This window comes from Salvelinus fontinalis, chromosome 33 (assembly GCF_029448725.1).
Source record: "Salvelinus fontinalis isolate EN_2023a chromosome 33, ASM2944872v1, whole genome shotgun sequence".
In the NCBI taxonomy this organism is placed as follows: Eukaryota; Metazoa; Chordata; class Actinopteri; order Salmoniformes; family Salmonidae; genus Salvelinus; species Salvelinus fontinalis.
Window position 1 is genome coordinate 26,075,300 of NC_074697.1, and position 20,498 is coordinate 26,095,797.

The window sequence follows — 20,498 nt, forward strand, 5'->3', positions numbered from 1 at the left end:
CCTTTAAGGGGCAGTGGCCTCACCGCCCGGGTGGGTGCCCTTCAGATTGTTGATGGAGAGAAGGGTATATACATGTTTGAGGCGGTGTGGGACTTGAGAGGGGTTTGTTGATGGAGAAAAGGGTACACATGTGTGAGGGGGTAGCATAGATTTTAGCTTGGTAGGATCAACATCAGGCCAGGGCTCAGCAAAGGTCAATGACGTCTAACCATCTCAGAAGGATGTCTGTCAATATTATGGTGTGTCAAGATGGAGGATGGAGGGGCAGGAAGCGTTTTAGACTCATCATTTATAGAAAAGAAAGAAAACAACTGCTATTGGAGGTATTATGTAATAGAAGTACAGACTTTTGGCAGATGTGGCTCGGTTGGAGGAGGCTGAACATCAGCCAGTCATTCCACTGCGCAGTCAGATTACTGGGATGTGTTTTCGAGGGGGAAGAGCACGTCCAAATAAATACGCGGTTTAGCCAAACCTCCCTCGCCCAAAGTGTCAGTGTTGGCGCTCCCCATTTTCTCTTTCTCCCTCGCTCCCTCTCTCTCTCCCGTCCTTATAATAGCGGTCCCAGTGTTCTCTTTTGAATCTGTTTTCTCAGCAGCTCTGCCTGTCTGGGGCAGCCCCCATGTGGAACCCAGTAGGGCAGTAGTTAACCCTAACCCCGTCTCTCTCTCCCTACTACTTTTTACTATTCTCTCTCTCACCCTGGAGATGGGTCGGTGCCGTGCCTGCCCTTGGCGCTTACACTGAGAGTGTGGAATAATTTTTGTATGGGGAGCTGCGTTTGATTGCTGTGCAGGGACCCTGCCTCACACAATGCTTCCCCTGTTCACCAAGCCCCAGGTCCAAACCAGGGCCAGAGCCTTGGGGGTGGCGTGGGCTGGGGTTGTGCGGGTTGGGGTGGGGGTTAGAATATGTGTGTAAAGCCCCCCGCCTCCCTCCGCCAACCCGCCAAAAAAACAGACCCCAGGTCTGCATTGCTGTGGGCCCCCCCATTCCCCTCACCCTCCAAAATGAGCAAAGGCATCCTGCATTCCCAAGCTGTAGCCTATACTGTTATTCATCTCTCCGTCTCCTGCTCATTCAGAATAGCTCATAGAGTTCCTTCCTAACCAGCAACTCCCAATAGTAGTAGTCTTTGTCTTAAATGTTACACTCCCCATAGTAGTACTAGTACTGGTATTTTCCCAGTGCATTTTTGGTCTGTTTTTCCACTCTGATTTATGCGTCGGGGCAGCTAAAGTTAAGAGAGCATTTTGGTGCCGCCCAGGGTGCCTGTGTAAGCAGAGGAATGCAGAGCACAGTTCTGCTCCATAAGGTAAAATGAAAAGCTAGCCATTATGCTATTATAAATAGTCTTGGTTTCTGGACTTTAATAGTCAGGAGGTTTGTGGTGGAATTGTTGACTCAGCACAGCATTCCGAGTTCAAAGGATTACATATAAAAATATTGCTGGGTCGATTCTTTAATGGATAGAATGGATTGATTGTTTACAATGTACCATGGGCAGTTTTTAAGTATACTTTTAAGAGGCATCTCAAATTAAAGGAAATTGAGATCTACCTACACTAATCAAGGATCTTCTTACTGCCACCTACTGGGTATTGGCCAGTGTTACTACTCACAGTTAATATCATTGTACACTGCACACCAAACATTAGAAACACCTTCCTAATATTGAGTTGACTCCAATGCTTCTCATAGTTGTGTAAAGTTGTCTGGATATCCTTTGCGTGGCGGACCATTCTTGATATACCTTTATTGGAAATTATTGAGCGTGAAAAACCCTGCAGTGTTGCAGTTCTTGATGCACTCAAACCGGTGCGCCTGGCACCTACTGCCATACCCTGTTCAAAGGCACTTAAATCTTTTGTCTTACCCATTCACTCTTTGAATGGCACATATACAATCCATGTCTCAATTGTCTCAAGGCTTAAAACCGTTCTTTAACCTGTCTCATCTACCCTGATTGAAGTGGATTTAACAGGTGACAACAATAAGGGATCATAGCTTTTCACATGGATTCACCTGGTCAATCTATGACATGGAAATGTTTTGTACACTCGCTGTATAATGAATAATGAATCATTAAAATTCGTGACTTGAATTTCTATACTATATAACCTATTAGCCAGTATATTTTATTAATCTTGCCCTATGCACAGATAACTGTAAACTTTGAGATCATACAGCTCTGACGTTGTACCCATCTGGCGTGTTGCAGGTAGCTCCTCATTATCCTACAACACTCCATCTCACACGGACCAGTCTCCACGCCTGGCTGCCAAAGAAGGTAGGACAGCATTATCTTCCAAAACCTTACTGCTAATGTTAAATATGGGCAACAGTTTTCTATTTCAGAGGTGTTTTTATAGAGGACTATGTTTCCTTAATTGAAGAGAGCCAGGTATATTCTGAAAGAGTGAGAGAGAGAGAGCGAAAGAGAGAGAATGTGAGAGAGGACAAGAAAGAGTGTTCTCATTTAGCACGATTATTTAGCCAAAACAATAGAGCTGCAGCACGCGCCGCTCTGTCTGCCAGCCCCTCAGCGCACGGTGGTGTCAGTGTGAGTGCCAGTTCCCTCTCTGCTGCCACAGAGGAGAACCGGCCCAGGTCCTGGCAGCACCAAGTAGAGAGAACAGCTATTGACAGGTGTATCTTTTGTACAGGGGAATAATATCAGGCAGCGCTACCCCAGTCTGTGCTATTCATGGCCTACCTGCACATGGAGGAAAGCGAGGGCCACCTTACAATGGAAGGGAATTAGCAAAACAAAAGGCATGCCGTGGCTAACCTCCCCATCCACAGGGGGAGATAAAGGAGGATAGGGTGGGGGGCTCAGCGAGGTAGCACGTCTAAATAAGGTCATTTTTGTGGAGAGGTTTACTTAAAGGACAGGTGGTTCAGCCACAATGTAAACAGAGAGAAGGAGACAAAAAGGGAAATGAGTTGTTTTTGTTGTCACAACTTTGACTCAATCTAAGAGGGAACACGTGGTGGTAGGGAGGAACGTTTTTTTGCCGGTTGATGTGTGTATTTGTACAGGTTTTGGAGGGCAACTGTTACGCTGAGCGTTATAGGGCACTGTTCATTGTTTTAACATGTAGATTAGCGTTCTGTGTTGCTTGGTGTTGATGAGACATGTTCATTCTCTCTGATCAGATACACTGATCAGTCTGGAAGACAGGTTTTTTTGCAGACAGCTAAAATGTGACTTTATGGTCCATAAATAACTCTGAATGATTTTTACATAACTAGGCAAGTCAGTTAAGATCAAATTCTTATTTACAATGACGACCTACCCCGGCCAAACCCTAACCCAGACAACGCTAGGCCAATTGTGCGCCACCCTATGTGACTCCCAATCACGGCCGGTTGTGATACAGTTTGGAATCGAACCAGGGTCTGTAGTGACGCCTCTAGCACTGAGATGCAGTGCCTTAGACCGCTGTGCCACTCTGAGGAGACACTTTGTCAAAAGAGCATTTGCACTGACATTTATCAAATCAGATTTTATTTGTCACATGCTTCGTAAATGACAGGTGTGGACTAACAGTGAAATGCTTACTTACAGCCCTTCCCAGCAATGCAGAGGGAAAGAAAATTGAGAAATAATAGAAAAGTAAAACACATGATAATAATAAAAGTAATAATAGACACACAACTTGGCTATATACAAGGGGTACCATTACCGAGTCAATGTGCAGGGTTATGAGGTAAGTGAGGTAGATATGTACATGTACAGTGCATTTGGAAAGTATTCAGACCCCTTGACTTTTTCAACATTTTGTTACGTTACAGCCTTATTCTAAAATTGATTAAATAAAAACATGTCCTAATCAATCTACACACAATAGCCCATAATGACATCACAATAGCCCATAATGACATCACAATAGCCCATAATGACATCACAATACCCCATAATGGCAAAGCGAAAACAGGTTTTTAGAAACTTTTGCAAATGTATTACAAATAAAAAACAGAAATACCTTATTTAAGTAAGTATTCAGACCCTTTGCTATGAGACTTGAAATTGAGCTCAGGTGCATCCTGTTTCAATTGATCATCCTTGAGATGTTTCTACAACTTGATTGGAGTCCACCTGTGGTAAATTCAATTGATTGGGCATGATTTGGAAAGGCACACACCTGTCTATATAAGATCCCACAGTGGACAGTGCATGTCAGAGCAAAAACCAAGCCATGAGGTCTTAAATGAAAGAAGTTTGGAACCACCAATACTCTTCCTAGAGCTGTCCATCTGACCAAACTAAGCAATCGGGTGAGAAGGGCCTTGGTCAGGGAGATGACCAAGAACTCAATGGTCCCTCTGTCAGAGCTCCAGAGTTCCTCTGTGGGGATGGGAGAACCTTCCAGAAGAACAACCATCTCTGCAGCTCTACACCAATCAGGCCTTTATGGTAGAGTGGCCAGACGGAAGCCACTCCTCAGTAAAAGGCACATGACAGCTTGGAGTTTGCCAAAAGGCACCTAAAGAACTCTCAGACCTTGAGAATCAAGATTCTCTGGTCTGCTGAAACCAAGATTTAAGTCTTTGGCCTGAATGTCAAGCTTCACATTTGGAGGAAACCTGGCACCATTCCTACGGTGAAGCATGGTGGTGGCAGCATCATGCTGTGGGGATGTTTTTCAGCGGCAGGGACTGGGAGACTAGTCAGGATCGAGGGAAAAATGAACGGAGCAAAGTACAGAGAGAACCTTGATGAAAACCTGCTCCAGAGCGCTCAGGGCCTCAGACTGGGGCAAAGGTTCACCTATCAATAGGACAACGGCCCTAAGCACACAGCCAAGACAACGTAGGAGTGGTTTCGGGAAAAGTCTCAGAATGTTCTTGAGTGGCCCAGCCAGAGCCCAGACTTAAGCCCGATCAAACATCTCTGTAAAGGCCTGAAAATAGCTGTGCGGAGGTGCTCCCCATCCAACCTGACAGAACTTGAGAGGATCTGCAGAGAAGAATGGGAGAAACTCCCCAAATACAGTTGTGCCAAGCTTGTAGCATCATACCAAAAAAGACTTGAAGCTGTAATCGCTGCCAACGATGCTTCAACAAAGTACTGAGTAAAAGGTTGAATACTTATGTAAATGTTATATTTCAGTTTTTTATTTTTAATACATTTGCAAAAATTTCTAAAAACCTGTTTTTGCTTTGTCATTTTGGGGGTAGATTGATGAAGAGAAAAAAAACGATTTAATCAGTTTTAGAATAAGGCTGTAACATAACAAAATGTGGAAGAAGTCAAGGGGTCTGAATACTTTCCTAATGCACTGCAACAAGGAATAAAGTGACAGATAGTGAACAGTAGCAGCAGCATATGTTATGAGTCAAAAAAGTAATTGCAAAAAGGACCAATGCAGAGGTTGCTATTTGGTTAACTATTTAACTACATTTTTTTGCAGTCTTATGGCTTGGGGTAGAAGCTGTTCAGGATCCTGTTGGTTCCAGACTTGGTGTGTCAGACCCACCTAAGCCCGTGTTAGTGTCTGTGAGATGAAGTACATATCCTTTAGATGTGGACTGTGAAGTCACCGCCATATACAGTACATGAGAACAGGTTGCAATAACACTGATAGTCTGGCTCACAGGAAAAGGGCATATCTAGCTGGGAAGAGAGGAAGAGACTAGGCTGAGTTCCACTGTTCTCACCCTGGTTCATATCATCATGGGCGTGCTCGATAAGATACTTTATGTTTCTGTACGATTTTATTTTGGGTTTTCTAGACAATAGACATAGACAAAATACATGATCGATAAGATTCTGCAGTGTCACCTCTGACCCCTTCTTCCTGGTTCTCAGTGGCAGGTATTTGGACTGGCAGATCCAGCAGGTCAACTCCCCTCAACAACATTTCCCCAACACAGAGAAGTGGTTTCTATTATAGGCCACCATAATAACAGTGCTCCTTCTTCTCCTAATACAAACTCAGTCACAGCCCAAATACCATTAAAGCCTTTTGCTTCAAGAAATGCCCGTATTGAGACTTTTATCAACTTTCTATCGCCAGATGTTCACAGTCATATTCCTGTAGAAAAGGGTCACATACCATCTCAGCTCTCTCAGGGTATAGTAAGCACCGTTATTCAGCAGGAGACCTCCAAATCTTTTCCAGACTGTCTGATGTAAAAAGCAATGTTATGAATAAAAGTGAGCATATAAAACATGGAATGCAGCAGCCATGAAAAGTGTGTGTTCATGTGCTTGCTTGCATGTGTGTTGCGCTAAAGGGTACAGGGTGATAGTTTGGAGATTCAGTGATGTACCACATGGCTCCTCAGTGGTCACAGAGAGGGAAGCTTTAGCGATTGATGGGCTATTCTTTGTCTTTTATCTTTCCCTCTATGGCCTCCCAAGTGGAGGACTGCTGATTTACATTGGTTGTATAGCCAAGCATACATACAGTACTCTATCCATTGTATGTACATTGTGTCTGCTAAAGCTTGGCAGCTGCCTCTTCCTCATATAGTCAGCTCTTTTCCTTTCTCACACAGATGGCTTTTAAAGCACCTGTATAAAAAGCCCTGCTTTGTCTGAGTCTGTCTTTGGCTTAGACTGTGGGTTAAAAGCGGTCCATGACTATGCTTCTCTCTCGTTGGTGCTCAGCCCTTGTTTTGAATAGCTGGTCTGCAGTCAGGTCTCCCAGGAGGAGCAAGCATTGCACCACACCCCAGCCCAGAGTGGAAACTGGCTCTACTCAGAGAGGGCCTGGAAAAAGAGGGAGAGAGGCTCCGATGTGCCATACTTCTGGGGTGTCTGTTGAGTTTGCATGGCTGACTGTATTCCTGACGTGGTGTGCTCATCTGGACTCTGGTCGTCCTTCCCAGTCTGTCTGCCTGGCTTCCCCCTTTCCAATCATCTCTTCTCGTTTCCTCTCTTCTCCTTTCGTACCCTCTCCTCCCCTCTCGTCTCCTCTTCTGCCCTTGAGCAAGGCAGTTAACCCCCACAACAACTGCTCCCCGGTCGCAGATGAAGTGGATGTGGATTAAGGCAGCCCCCCGCAACTCTCTTATTCAGAGGGGTCGGGTTAAATGTGGAAGACACATTTAGTTTGAAATCATCCAGTTGACTAAGTATTCCCCTTTCCCTTCCTTCCCTTCCTTCCCTTCCCTCTCATCTCCTCACCTCTCGTCTCCTCTCGTCTACTCTGCTGAATGGTGCCCCACTTAGGTCTCATGTCCACCCCTGTCCTTCTGGTCTGACTCAGACCCTAATCGAATCAGGAATAGGAACTTCCCCACTGTCTATAGTGGTGAACCCTTAATATGAGGATATTTCAGGGATGTGACCCTCTCTCATGTCGAAAGGCTACATAGTGGAGCCGAGTGTAGTCTATCCAACCACCTCCTCCGCTCTTTATCAGACAGTAGCGGGATACAACGCCATTGTTTTCTTTTCACATTCCAACGTTGTGTTTCGTCTGTCTGGGTCTCTTGAGTTTCTCACTCTCTCTCTCTGCCTCTCTCTCTCTCTCTGTATCTGTCTCTCGCACTCTCTCTCTCGCTCCCCCTTCTGTTTGTGACCCTTCTCTTGGAAGGAGGTAGCCCCTGTGTGTTTTTTCACAGAGGAGGGGGGACGGAAGAGGGGAAAAAGGGCTAGTAAAACAAAGAGAGGTTGTCTGCAGGCAAGGCAAGCAGGAAACGCAACTCTCCGAGGACTCTCCCCCAGTCGTTGCTACTTGGCTATCCCACCAGCCCACTGCAGATTGGACCTGACAGCCTCTGCTGAGCGACGGCCGCCCAACTGTTATTCCTCTCTCACTCTCTCTCACTCTGTCTCTCTCTCTCACTCTCTCTTCTCTCACTCTCTCTCTGTCTTCTCTCGTCTCCCTCCCCCTCTTTCTCTACCACTCCACCCAGCTCCCTCCATCCTACCCCAGGCCGATCCGACAGAGAGAGAAAAGAGAGACACACTCTTTGTTTAATTCTTCCAGGTTCAGGCCCATTGAGCCAACTCTGGGGTTAATAGTTTAAAATGCAGAAAGAGTGAGATGTTCATAAGATTTATTTTTAGGGAAATGTTTCTGCTGAAGGACGGTTTTATAAAGCATAAACACACATGAGCAAAAGGAAATAAGTTGAAATAACATCCTGTGAAAGTGTGATTAAATACACCGTTTGTAATTATTTTTTTGCAGATATGTAATTTATGTTAGACAATAAAACATGTTCTAGTGACATTGCTTCTTAGAAAGCCTGATTTTTTTTCTATTACAGCTTTAAATCAAGTTTGTGGTTGAGAAGTACTCAACACTAAAGTAGATGTGCGTTTTGATTTATTCAATGTTGGTTGAAGTAAACCAGTGGAAGGTCTGCATTTCCAAATGTTTGTTTTATAAGAAATTACATGTTTCTGACCACAAGAGGGCAGTGTTGGATAATGTTTTGAGAAGCCATGACATAGCTCTCAACCAGTTGTAGATGCTGAGGTCACTGATGAGTCAGAGGGAGCTAGTGGTGTCAAGACCTCCTGTAATAAGTGGGTATCAGCATCACCACAGTCAAGCATGTTAAGTTCTAGCTGTCCCATCGGCTGCATATGTAGCGTGACAAACACACTATGATTTAGAGCCTTAAGTCTTCACGTTAGACACCTGCTGTGTCTCTTAACTGCATGTTGAGCTCAGCAGGGGCTTATATGAGCACCACTTATGTGACCAAACATAAAAACAGTGGTGACATTAAAAATATTAATGTAGTCATGATGGAAGACTAGTAGGACATTACATCAGCTATATGTAATATTAGTAAGACATTAAGTCAGCTATATGTAATATTAGTAGGACATTATATCAGCAATATGTAATATTAGTAAGACATTATATCAGCTATATGTAATATTAGTAAGACATTATATCAGCTATATGTAATATTAGTAAGACATTATATCAGCTATATGTAATATTAGTTGGACATTATATCAGCTATATGTAATATTAGTAGGAAATTATATCAGCTATATGTAATATTAGTAGGAAATTATATCAGCTATATGTAATATTAGTAAGACATTATATCAGCTATATGTAATATTAGTTGGACATTATATCAGCTATATGTAATATTAGGAAATTATATTAGCTATATGTAATATTAGTAAGACATTATATCAGCTATATGTAATATTAGTAAGACATTATATCAGCTATATGTAATATTAGTAAGACATTATATCAGCTATATGTAATATTAGGAAATTATATTAGCTATATGTAATATTAGTAAGACATTATATCAGCTATATGTAATATTAGTAAGACATTATATCAGCTTATGTAATATTAGTAAGACATTATATCAGTTTATGAATATTAGTAGGAAATTACATCTGTTTAATGTAATGTGTGTCTTGCTTCACTGGCTGTTATACGTCCTCCTGTCTAGTGACTCTCTGCATGTGGTACAGTCTTAGTCGGTAACAAAGCTAAATGTCACGGGTGCTATAGTCGTTGCCAGCCAAATGAAGGTGAAATTGCATCTACTTTCAATTTAGATGGGAATGTGCAGTACTGTTTTTGATGCCTTGATGGAGAAAATATGCATCCTATTTTATCTGCACGTCAATGAGATTGATTACAACTGGTAGCAATCCAGGTACCCAGACTGCATTCAACCAGTTGGGAACCTCACAAACGTAAGGCAATTCTTTCCAGTTGCAGCATCTTACAATCATCAACTACTAGATTGTCTATCGTTCTGTTTGTGTGTCAGTTTGTGTGTATTTTCCCCTCCCGTTTGTGGTCACCATGGTGCAACCTGCTCATGAAACTGTCATTTTATCGAAGACATCTTGTTGGTTCCTCTAGTTTTGAGACATAGTTGTATGTCAGATAAACCCACATCACCGTGGCCAGATATCCTGCTGCACAGGGTTTCTTGGACAGGGCTTGGATAGGCAGGCAAACCTTTTTATAGCCAGCTCTTGGCATCACTCCTCTGCCTTATTTCCGTGACAATCTTGTTGCTTGTTTAAAGCCAAGTTGTGTTCCTGAGATGGGTTCGCTTGAAGGTGGGGAGGTAGAGAGCACAGCCTAGAACATACACAGCCACAAACCAAAAAGAGACACTACCACATTTTATTTCAGGACTAGTGTATATTATGAGATGAAGTGGAGGGTTCATCTTCTCGAGCTAGAAACAGTTTATTTCCCACTCGTGTATAGGCTGCTTGGTTGTTTAACAAAACCGACTTGTGCGCAACCATGGGGCAAAAAAGATTGGGTTGGCCTAGATTGTTGACAACATGTAAACTATATTTAGTCTGCAAGGTTTGGGGGTGGGGGCGGTTTGGGGCGGGAGGGGTGTCGAGGGAGAGGTTGTTGTTTTATTCGGGTGGGGGGGTTTGAATGGTTGAGGGGCAGCTCTCACGGAACTGTAGGGGGATCTTGGATGGTTGATGGCCTGGCGGTTGGTAGCTTGGGCCGGTGACCGATAGGTCGCTGGTGGCTCACTGTTTTTGAAAATAAAAAATTAAACAAGATACACTGAGTTAAAACGAGCCACCTACGATTCACCACATGGCAGCTTCTTGTAACTGTTGCTAGCTATCTGACCATTCAGAGTCATAACACCCTACAGCCTTCTGCCTCATCGATGCGTGAGCATCATTTTTGTATACGATGTCAGCCAACCCATCTATAGGATATTAAATGTTAGGAAGTGCAGTAGAGTGTTTAATGTTGACAAATCTCTCTTTGTCGCTCTCTACTTCTCAGACCCCTCATATGATGCTGTACGACGGACTGGATGGTCGAACAATATGCACAGTGGAAAAGGTAAGCATGCGCTTTGCTTTACTGAGTCGCAGAAAGACTTGTAGCCTAGTCACACAAGGAATTAGGACATGGTCCGACCCATCATGCATCATCACATACAGTGCCTTCGGAAAGTATTGAGACCCCGTTACTTTTTCGTTACAGCCTTACGTTACAGCCTTATTGGATTAAATAAAACAATTTCCACAGCAATCTACACGCAATACCCCATAATGACAAAGGAAAAATACGTTTTTTAAAACTTTTTCTTATGCATTAAAAACAAAAAACAGAAAAACTTTATTAACATAAGTATTCAGACCCTTTGCTATGTGACTCTAAATTGAGCTCAGGTACACCCTGTTTCCATTGATCATCCTTGAGTTGTTTCTACAACTTGATTGGAGTCCACCTGTAGTAAATTCAATGGATTGGACATGATTTGGAAAGGCACAACCCTGTCTATAAGTTGACATCACATGTCAGAGCAAAAGTCCAGCCATGAGGTCGACGGAATTGTACTTAGAGCTCGAGACAGGATTATGTTGAGGCACAGATCTGGGGAAGGGTACCATTTCTGCAGCATTGAAAGTCCCCAAGAACACAGTGGGCTCCATCATTTTTAAATGGAAGAAGTTTGGAACCACCAAGACTTCCTAGAGCTGGCCGCCCGGCCAAACTGAGCAATCGGGGGAGAAGGGCTTTGGTCAGGGAGGTGACCACTCTGACAGAGCTCTACAGTTCCTCTGTGGAGATGGGAGAACCTTCCAGAAGGACAACCATCTCTGCAGCACTACACCAATTAGGCCTGTGTGGTAGAGTGGCCAGACAGAAGCCACTCCTCAGTAAAAAGCACATGACAGCCTGCATGGGGTTTGCCAAAAAGCACCTAAAGACTCTCAGACCATGAGCAACAAGATTCCCTGGTCTGATGAAACCAAGATTTTACTCTTTGGCCTGAATGCCAAGAATCACGTCTGGAGGAGACTTGGCACCATCCCTACGTTGAAGCATCGTGGTGGCAGCATCATGCTATGGGGATGTTTTTTTTAGTGACAGGGACTGGGAGACTAGTCAGGATCGAGGCAAAGATGAATGGAATAAAGTACAGAGAGATCCTTGATGAAAACCTGCTCCAGAGCGCTCAGGACCTCAGACTGGGGCAAAGGTTCACCTTCCAACAGGACAATGACCCTAAGCACACAGCCAATTCAACACAGGAGTGGCTTCGGGAAAAGTCTCTGAATGTCCTTGAGTGGCCCAGCCAAAGCTCGGACTTAAACCCGATCAAACATCTCTGGAGAGAACTGAAAATAGCTGTGCAGCAACTCTCCCCATCAAACCTGACAGAGGTTTAGAGGACCTGCAGAGAAGAATGGGAGAAACTCCCCAAATACAGTTGTGCCAAGCTTGTATTTTATAAATTAGCAAACATTTCTAAAAACTCGTTTTTGCTTTGTCATTATGGGATATTGTGTGTAGATTGATGATATACAATTTAATTTAATCAATTTTAGAAAAAGGCTGTAACCTAACGGAATGTGGAAAAAGTCAAGGGGTCTGAATACTTTCCGAATGCACTTTACATTCTTCCATAGCTCATAGAGAGACGTGTGAGAGCCCACTCAACCCAAGCACGCAAGGCAAACCACCAATGATTAAATCCTCAGTCGTCAACCCTGAAATCTGTGAGCTTTAAGAACTTACCCTAGCCACCAGTTACTGGCCTGTTTTCTTTGGAACGGGGCTGACATGCCATTAAGATGTGTACCGTGGTTTATCCATGACCGCCCAACTGGCTTTCTTCCCTCCTGTTTCTTTCCCCTCCCAACCCCTCCCTCTTCAGGCTCGCCGGTGGTCACACAGAACGTGTCCAAGTCCACTGAACAGCCCAGACCTCAGCCAGGTAATGTATTTCACCCTGCTCATTCCTTCCATCATGTGTGTGTGCTCCACTTAAGACAGCCGCAGTTGGTTACACCCATCTCACTAGGATGAGGATCAGCCTAATGTATAGTGATAGATACAGACTTACAGACCTCTCTCTCCACAGATCCTTACCAGATCCTGGGGCCCACCAGCAGTCGACTGGCCAACCCAGGTAGGTACAGGAGGATGTATGAGACCAATCATATATCAGATGTAAACTAAATTTCCCAACATACATTGCTTCATTATGGCCTTGGTGGATTTCTCTCTCAAAAAAATATTCTGCTGAGAATTGTGCACATTTGAATTCTACTTTACTGCATTATTCAGTAAGTACATTCGTGGCCAAACGTTTTGAGAATGACACAAATATTCATTTTCACAAAGTCTGCTGCCTCAGTTTGTATGATAGCAATTTGCATTTACTCCAGAATGTTATGAAGAGTGATCAGAGGAATTGCAATTAATTGCAAAGTCCCTCTTTGCCATGCAAATGAACTGAATCCCCCAAAAACATTTCCACTGCATTTCAGCCCTGCCACAAAAGGACCAGCTGACAACATGTCAGTGATTCTCTCATTAACACAGGTGTGAGTGTTGATGAGGACAAGGCTGGAGATCCCTCTGTCATGCTGATTGAGTTTGAATAACAGACTGGAAGCTTCAAAAGGAGGTTGGTGCTTGGAATCATTGTTCTTCCTCTGTCAGCCATGGTTACCTACAAGGAAACACGTGCCGTCATCATTGCTTTGCACAAAAAGGGCTTCACAGGCAAGGATATTGCTGCCATTAAGATTGCACCTAAATCAACCATTTATCGGATCATCAAGAACTTCAAGGAGAGCGGTTCAATTGTTGTGAAGAAGGCTTCAGGGCGCCCAAGAAAGTCCAACAAGCGCCAGGACCGTCTCCTAAAGTTGATTCAGCTGCGGGATCGGGTGACCACCAGTACAGAGCTTGCTCAGGAATGGCAGCAGGCAGGTGTGAGTGCATCTGCACGCACAGTGAGGCGAAGACTTTTGGAGGATGGCCTGGTGTCAAGAAGGGCAGCAAAGAAGCCACTTCTCTCCAGGAAAAACATCAGGGACAGACTGATATTCTGCAAAAGGTACAGGGATTGGACTGCTGAGGACTGGGGTAAAGTAATTTTCTCTGATGAATCCCCTTTCCGATTGTTTGGGGCATCCGGAAAAAAGCTTGTCCGGAGAAGACAAGGTGAGCGCTACCATCAGTCCTGTGTCATGCCAACAGTAAAGCATCCTGAGACCATTCATGTGTGGGGTTGCTTTTCAACCAAGGGAGTGGGCTCACTCACAATTTTGCCTAAGAACACAGCCATGAATGAAGAATGGTACCAACACATCCTCCGAGAGCAACTTCTCCCAACCATCCAGGAACAGTTTGGTGACGAACAATGCCTTTTCCAGCATGATGAAGCACCTTGCCATAAGGCAAACGTGATAACTAAGTGGCTCGGGGAACAAAAATTCTATATTTTGGGTCTATGGCCAGGACACTCCCCAGACCTTAATCCCATTGAGAACTTGTGGTCAATCCTCAAGAGGCGGGTGGACAAACAAAAAAAAACAAATTCTGACAAACTCCAAGCATTGATTATGCAAGAATGGGCTGCCATCAGTCAGGATGTTAATTGACAGCCTGCCAGGGTGGATTACAGAGGTCTTGAAAAAGAAGGGTCAACACTGCAAATATTGACTCTTTGCATCAACTTCATGTAATTGTCAATAAAAGCCTTAGACACTAATGAAATGCTTGTTATTATGCTTCAGTATTCCATAGTAATATCAGACAAAAATATCTAAAGACACTGAAGCAGCAAACTTTGTGAAAATTAATATTTGCGTCATTCTCAAAACTTTTGGCCACGACTGTACATAATGAGTTATGGGTGTTTGATCAATAGGCTGTTAGGTGTTCAGGGATAGAACAGCTGTTGATTTGACATATGTGTGTGTGTTTCCTGGTCAGGTTCAGGACAGATCCAGCTGTGGCAGTTCCTGCTGGAGCTCCTGTCAGACAGCACCAATGCCGGCTGCATCACCTGGGAGGGCACCAATGGAGAGTTCAAGATGACTGACCCTGACGAGGTGGCGAGGCGCTGGGGCGAGAGGAAGAGCAAGCCCAACATGAACTACGACAAGCTGAGCCGCGCCCTGCGCTACTACTACGACAAGAACATCATGACCAAGGTGCACGGCAAGCGCTACGCCTACAAGTTTGACTTCCATGGTATCGCTCAGGCCCTTCAGCCCCACCCCACCGAGTCCTCCATGTACAAGTACCCCTCGGACCTGGCATACGTGCCCTCCTACCATGCCCACCAGCAGAAGGTCAACTTCGTGTCCCCACATCCCCCCTCCATGCCCGTCACCTCTTCTAACTTCTTTGGACCCACTGCTCCGTACTGGAGCTCCCCTACAGGGGGCATCTACCCCAACCACAGTGTCCCCCGCCACCCCAACTCCCACGTGCCCTCCCACCTAGGCAGTTACTACTAAACCCCACTGCACCGTGACGTCTTCCCCAACCTTCTCTTCCCCCAACCAAACCCACCAGTGCTGATCTGAAACCACAATGAAACCAAACCAACTAAGACCGAGAGAAAGGGGGATTCTCCGCCTGGACCCAAAGTCTGCTCTTAACTGGCAAAATGAAGAAAGCTAACTGAAGAAAGCTAACTGAAGAAAGCTAACTGAAGAAAGCTAACTGAAGGAATGTTTGAAGGATTAAAAAAACTGGATGATCCAAATGGAGTACTACTTATTTACAAGACAAGAGACTGTTTCCATGTTTGTTTTGTTCAGTTTTTCAGTTTGTCTGTGTTTTTTGTGCCATGTGTCCCTTGAAAGCAGCACCCATGGGCCAGTTCACAGTGTCCCCAAAATCTAGACACGTTACCCACACAGACACAGCCTTATCGAGAGACCATAGAGGCTCTCATACCTACTTTGTGCCTGATCACAGACATGGACCCATTCTCTATGTGTCTCTTTCTACATTACCCTCATATGGTAAAGCTCCTGCCTTGTTCCTCGTTCCAGGCCTGTATGGGGTCTCAGATCAACATCATGTTCGTCTGTCTCATGTTCTGTTATCAGTCCGTCCGTCTGCTTCCGGTGTAGGTAGGGCTGTAGGTAGGGCTTCAAAGAAAAGGACTTCTCAGCACTGAATGAAAATGAAATGTTGGCAACTGGAATACGCCATTGATTCACACTTAACTTATCCTCCAAACTGGAAGTAGGCGAGTTGGAGACCAGAGTTGGAAGTGAAGCGCTGTAGCTATGTTTTCAGGGGGCCACACACCGGTTGGCTGTTGTTATAGGAACTATGCTGTTTGTCCTCTTCAGCCGTTGGTTCGTTGCATTTCCAGATGTTTTGTTGGACCAAGTCATTATTAATGTGAATGCCCTCTGGTCCATGGAACATATCCTCAATTTGACAATCACAGTTGTTTGTCTGTCCAGGCCAGTCAAGTGTCTCTGTGCATTCATACTGCACTGCCATTTCAAAACGTGCATTTTCAGATGTTTAAAGTTTGTTGTATGAAAGAAATAATTGTATTTAAACAGCTGAATATGGACTTGTTTCACTACTTCTTGAAAATAAATGGTTTACTAAATAAAGAACAAAACCAATAAAGTAAGAAAGGATGAAAACAGAGAAATCCTCAGATTCGCGAATGCTGTGCGTTCGTCAGACCTATTTTCTATTATTTTGTAAACATTGGTCAACTAGGCATTAAAGCAACTTACTGTATAAATTATGCAGAGTTATTTTCATATGTGACACAGTTTTAAAAAGTCAAGAGAATTAATACGAGTTGACCTCGGTCAAAAATGCAAACATTGTTAAGTCCGTTACTGATATATAGTATGTTCAACATTTTTAAACGTTTTATATCTGTACATTTGGGCAGTCCATTTTTACATGATTTTTATTTTATTTTATGAAATTCAATTTGTAATGTCCTCAGTGCCTTGGAGTGAACACAAGATTTGTTCTAGCTAGTTATTACCAAAAGCCACAAATGCCTGCTTGAATCATAATCCTATACTTATAGTCAATCTGTTATTCTGTATATACCATGATTATGGTTGCTTTCAATTCTAAAATAGGCCAACAATACTTGTAATGTCTCATATCATTAAGCCAACCACCCAGAAATTGCCAGCTTTTGTCTGTGCCTTTAAATTGGCCAGGTATATTATGCAAAAGAGCACAGACACCCCTTATATTCACAGCAAGCATCTCTATTAAGCTCCATTGCTTTAGATGTGTGAATTAAAGGGAATTTGTTAGATGTAGCATGAAGGTAATAATCTAAAATGTACCCTTTACATCCACCTCTCATAAACAGTCATGTTCAATGAAAGGGGAGCTGTGCTACTTCGTATATGCAATGTATTTTGGATATTAAATATATAAATGTAATTTTGCAGTTAACCATTTTATTATTATTGTAATTCCTGCCATGTATTAAGTACTAACTTTTGAAAAAGGGCTTTTGTATAGGAAAGAAATTTGACAAAATAAAAGTTTTTACTTCTGAACATTTTTACTTCTGTTGGTCCATTTTCTGCCAGAAAGTAGGATACTGTCACGCCCTGACCTTAGTTATCTTTGTTTTCTTTAGTATTTTGGTTAGGTCAGGGTGTGACGAGGGTGGTATGTGTGCTTTTGTCTATGTGATGTTGCATGTCTGCACTCGTTATTATTAGCTTCACGGTCATTTTGTTATTTTGTTAGTTTGTTTAAGTGTTCTTTCTTTATTAAAAGGAAGATGTATTATAATCACGCTGCACCTTGGTCTCCTTCGTATGACGAACGTGACAGATACTGATCTTTAGCTACTAGGCAAAGTTACAGCATCATGAAATCCATAATTTTTATATTTTTCCTTTTATCTCCATCACTATAAGACATCTAGTTAATGTGTCACCCTGTTTCAATCAATACTTAATCATCATTACTAGCAATTTTATCCAAAGTTTAACCCAATTTCATTCATTTTTATAATTTCAGTGTTATACAAAATTATTTGATGAGAAAATACATTTCCTGTGGAGAAGAGATTGTAACAGGAAATACTTTATTGGTTTCTCTGATGTTTCTTATATACTGTATAATGACAACACCCATCGACCCAAGTCCCAGTACCTGTGCTAACAATATCGGATGACTACTGGGCTTACTGGGGTGTTATGTAAGAGCTTCAGAAAAGTATGTTGTGATTTCTTCTCAACTTGAGAGGTACATGGATGGGAGGAGAGACCTTTGTCCTCTTGTTATCATAGAGGATGTCAAATGTGTGTTTATGATAACTGGGTTATTTACAGTAATGTATTCAGTGTACCCCATCAGCCTACGTACAATTGAGTCAAACAAAATGACAAAGCGTGCATGTGTGTGTGTGAGAGAGAGAGAGAGAGAGAGAGAGAGAGAGAGAGAGAGAGAGAGAGAGAGAGAGAGAGAGAGAGAGAGAGAGAGAGAGAGAGAGAGAGAGAGAGAGAGAGAGAGAGGAGAGAAACACTTTCCTATCCTATACTGTCATACTCATTTATCGATGTATCATGTCAGTCGGTCAAGCAACGCAGGGCTCATCAGGCTATAATTTTTTTAATGTGATGTCCATTGAAAGCCTTGATTATTTGCATGGATTTTAAACAGCTGTGAAATATTCTGTGAATGATAAAACATTTATTGTATGCCATTAAACAGAGAAGGCCACATCTATCACATCCATCCCATACCACCTTTAAAATCGACAATTGCAGTCATGCACATCACCACGAGCAAAAACACTTCACTGTCGCCACCATGTGGCTAGTACAGGCCAATGCAATTGACGAAGCAATTCACTGTGTAAATCAGCCTAGAACAGGAGTCTTTTTTTTCACGTCTTGTCTTATCACCAAGTGAATGATAATGTCAGGGAGAAGTAATTAACATTTTAAAGTGAATAGATTTGGTCGATAGTTTTTCATTATTTCCAAGACCCGTACTCGCGGATGCTTTTTCAAAGCCTACGTCAGAGACTCCAGTGAGTGTAATGAGCTCAATATTAGGAGTTGAGAAATAAAGTTAACATCATTAGAAAGAAGATATTCCCCTCTTAACTACTGTAGGTAATTTCATATAAACATACACAAAAATCACTTTTTATATATTTATACAGCACCAGTCAAAGGTTTGGACACACCTACTAATTCCATGGTTTTTCTTTATTTTACTATTTTCTACATTGTAGAATAATAGTAAAGACATCAAAACTATGAAATAACACATATGTATCATCATGTAGTAACCAAAAAAGTGTTAAACAAATCAAAATAAATTGTATATTTAGCCACACTTTGCCTTGATAACAGCTTTATACACTGTTGGCATTCTCTCAACCAACTTCATGAGGTAGTCATTTGGAATGCATTTCAATTAACAGGTGTGCCTTGTTAAAAGTTAAGTCCAATTTGTTTTCTTCTTATTGCGTTTGAGCCAATCCGTTGTGTTGTGACAAGGTAAGGGTGGTATATAGAACATAGCCCTATTTGGTAAAATACCAAGTCCATATTGTATCAAGAATAGTTCAAATAAGAAAAAAGAAACAACAGTCCCTCATTACTTTAAGATATGAAGGTCAGTCAATCTGGAAAATCTCAAGAACTTTTAACGTTTCTTCAAGCGCAGTCGCAAAAACCATCAAGCGCTATGATGAAACTGGCTCTCATGAGGACCGCCACAGGAAAGGAAGACCCAGAGTTACCTCAGTTGCAGAGGATGAATTCATTAGAGTTAACTGCACCTCAAATTGCAGACAAAATAAATGCTTCACGGAGTTCAAGTAACAGACACATCTCAACATCAACTGTTCAGAGGAGACAAATTGCTGCAAAGAGACCACTACTAAAGGACACAAATAATAATAAGAGACTTGCTTGGGCCAAGAAACACGAGCACTGGACATTAGACCGGTGGGAAGCTGTCCTTTTGTCTGATGAGTCCAAATTTGCGATTTTTTTCTTCCAAACACTGTGTCTTTGTGAGACGAAGAGTAGGTGAACGGATGATCTCTGCATGTGTGGTTCCCACCGTGAAGCATGGATGAGGAGGTGTGATAGTGTGGGGGTGCTTTGCTGGTGACACTGTCTGTGATTTATTTAGAATTCAAGACACACTTAACTAGCTTTGCTACCACAGCATTCTGCAGCAATATGCCATCCCATCTGGTTTGCGCTTAGTGGGACTATCATTTGTTTTTCAACAGGACAATGACCCAAAAAACACCTCCAGGCTGTGTAAGGGTTTTTGACCAAGGAGAGTGATGCATCAGATGACCTGGCCTCCACAATCACCCAACCTCAACCCAATTGAGAGGGTTTGGGATGAGTTGGACCAAAGAGTGAAGGAAAAGCAGCCAGCATATGTGGGAACTCCTTCAATACTGTTGGAAAAGCATTCCAAAATGGTGTAGCAGTGCAGACGTGTTTTGTTCGTCCTCTCGTCTACTTTTGTATTTTTCATCCTTTTTTTTGTATATATTTCAATTTTATTTTCAATCCCTTTTCCATTTTAAATCAATTATATCTTCCGGTAACCTGCCTCACCCGATGTGATACGGAACCGCAATTATTTTTTTTATTTTTTTATTTTTTTAGACATTATAGCCAGAACCACCTAGCCATCAAAGCTAACCAGCTAATTAGCTACTCGCCATTTAGTCATTGTTAGCCACTGCTAGCGGCCTTTACCTTCTGCACAGATACCAGCCCTTTCTTTTTTAGCCTG

General features: G+C 42.8%; 1 protein-coding gene across 4 annotated transcripts in view; it reads left to right on the forward strand.

Moving 5' to 3' along the window:
* Positions 1 to 17,266, forward strand: part of LOC129831879 (Friend leukemia integration 1 transcription factor-like) — a 34,371-nt gene extending 17,105 nt beyond the window's left edge. For all 4 annotated transcript variants that reach the window (XM_055895426.1, XM_055895425.1, XM_055895428.1 and 1 more), the window contains 5 exons: positions 2,222 to 2,290; positions 10,728 to 10,787; positions 12,613 to 12,672; positions 12,820 to 12,867; positions 14,685 to 17,266. In XM_055895426.1, coding sequence (XP_055751401.1) covers positions 2,222 to 2,290; positions 10,728 to 10,787; positions 12,613 to 12,672; positions 12,820 to 12,867; positions 14,685 to 15,214 — 767 coding nt within the window. In that variant the 3' untranslated portion in view covers positions 15,215 to 17,266. The remainder of the gene's footprint in view (positions 1 to 2,221; positions 2,291 to 10,727; positions 10,788 to 12,612; positions 12,673 to 12,819; positions 12,868 to 14,684) is intronic.
* The last annotated feature ends 3,232 nt before the right edge of the window (positions 17,267 to 20,498 follow it).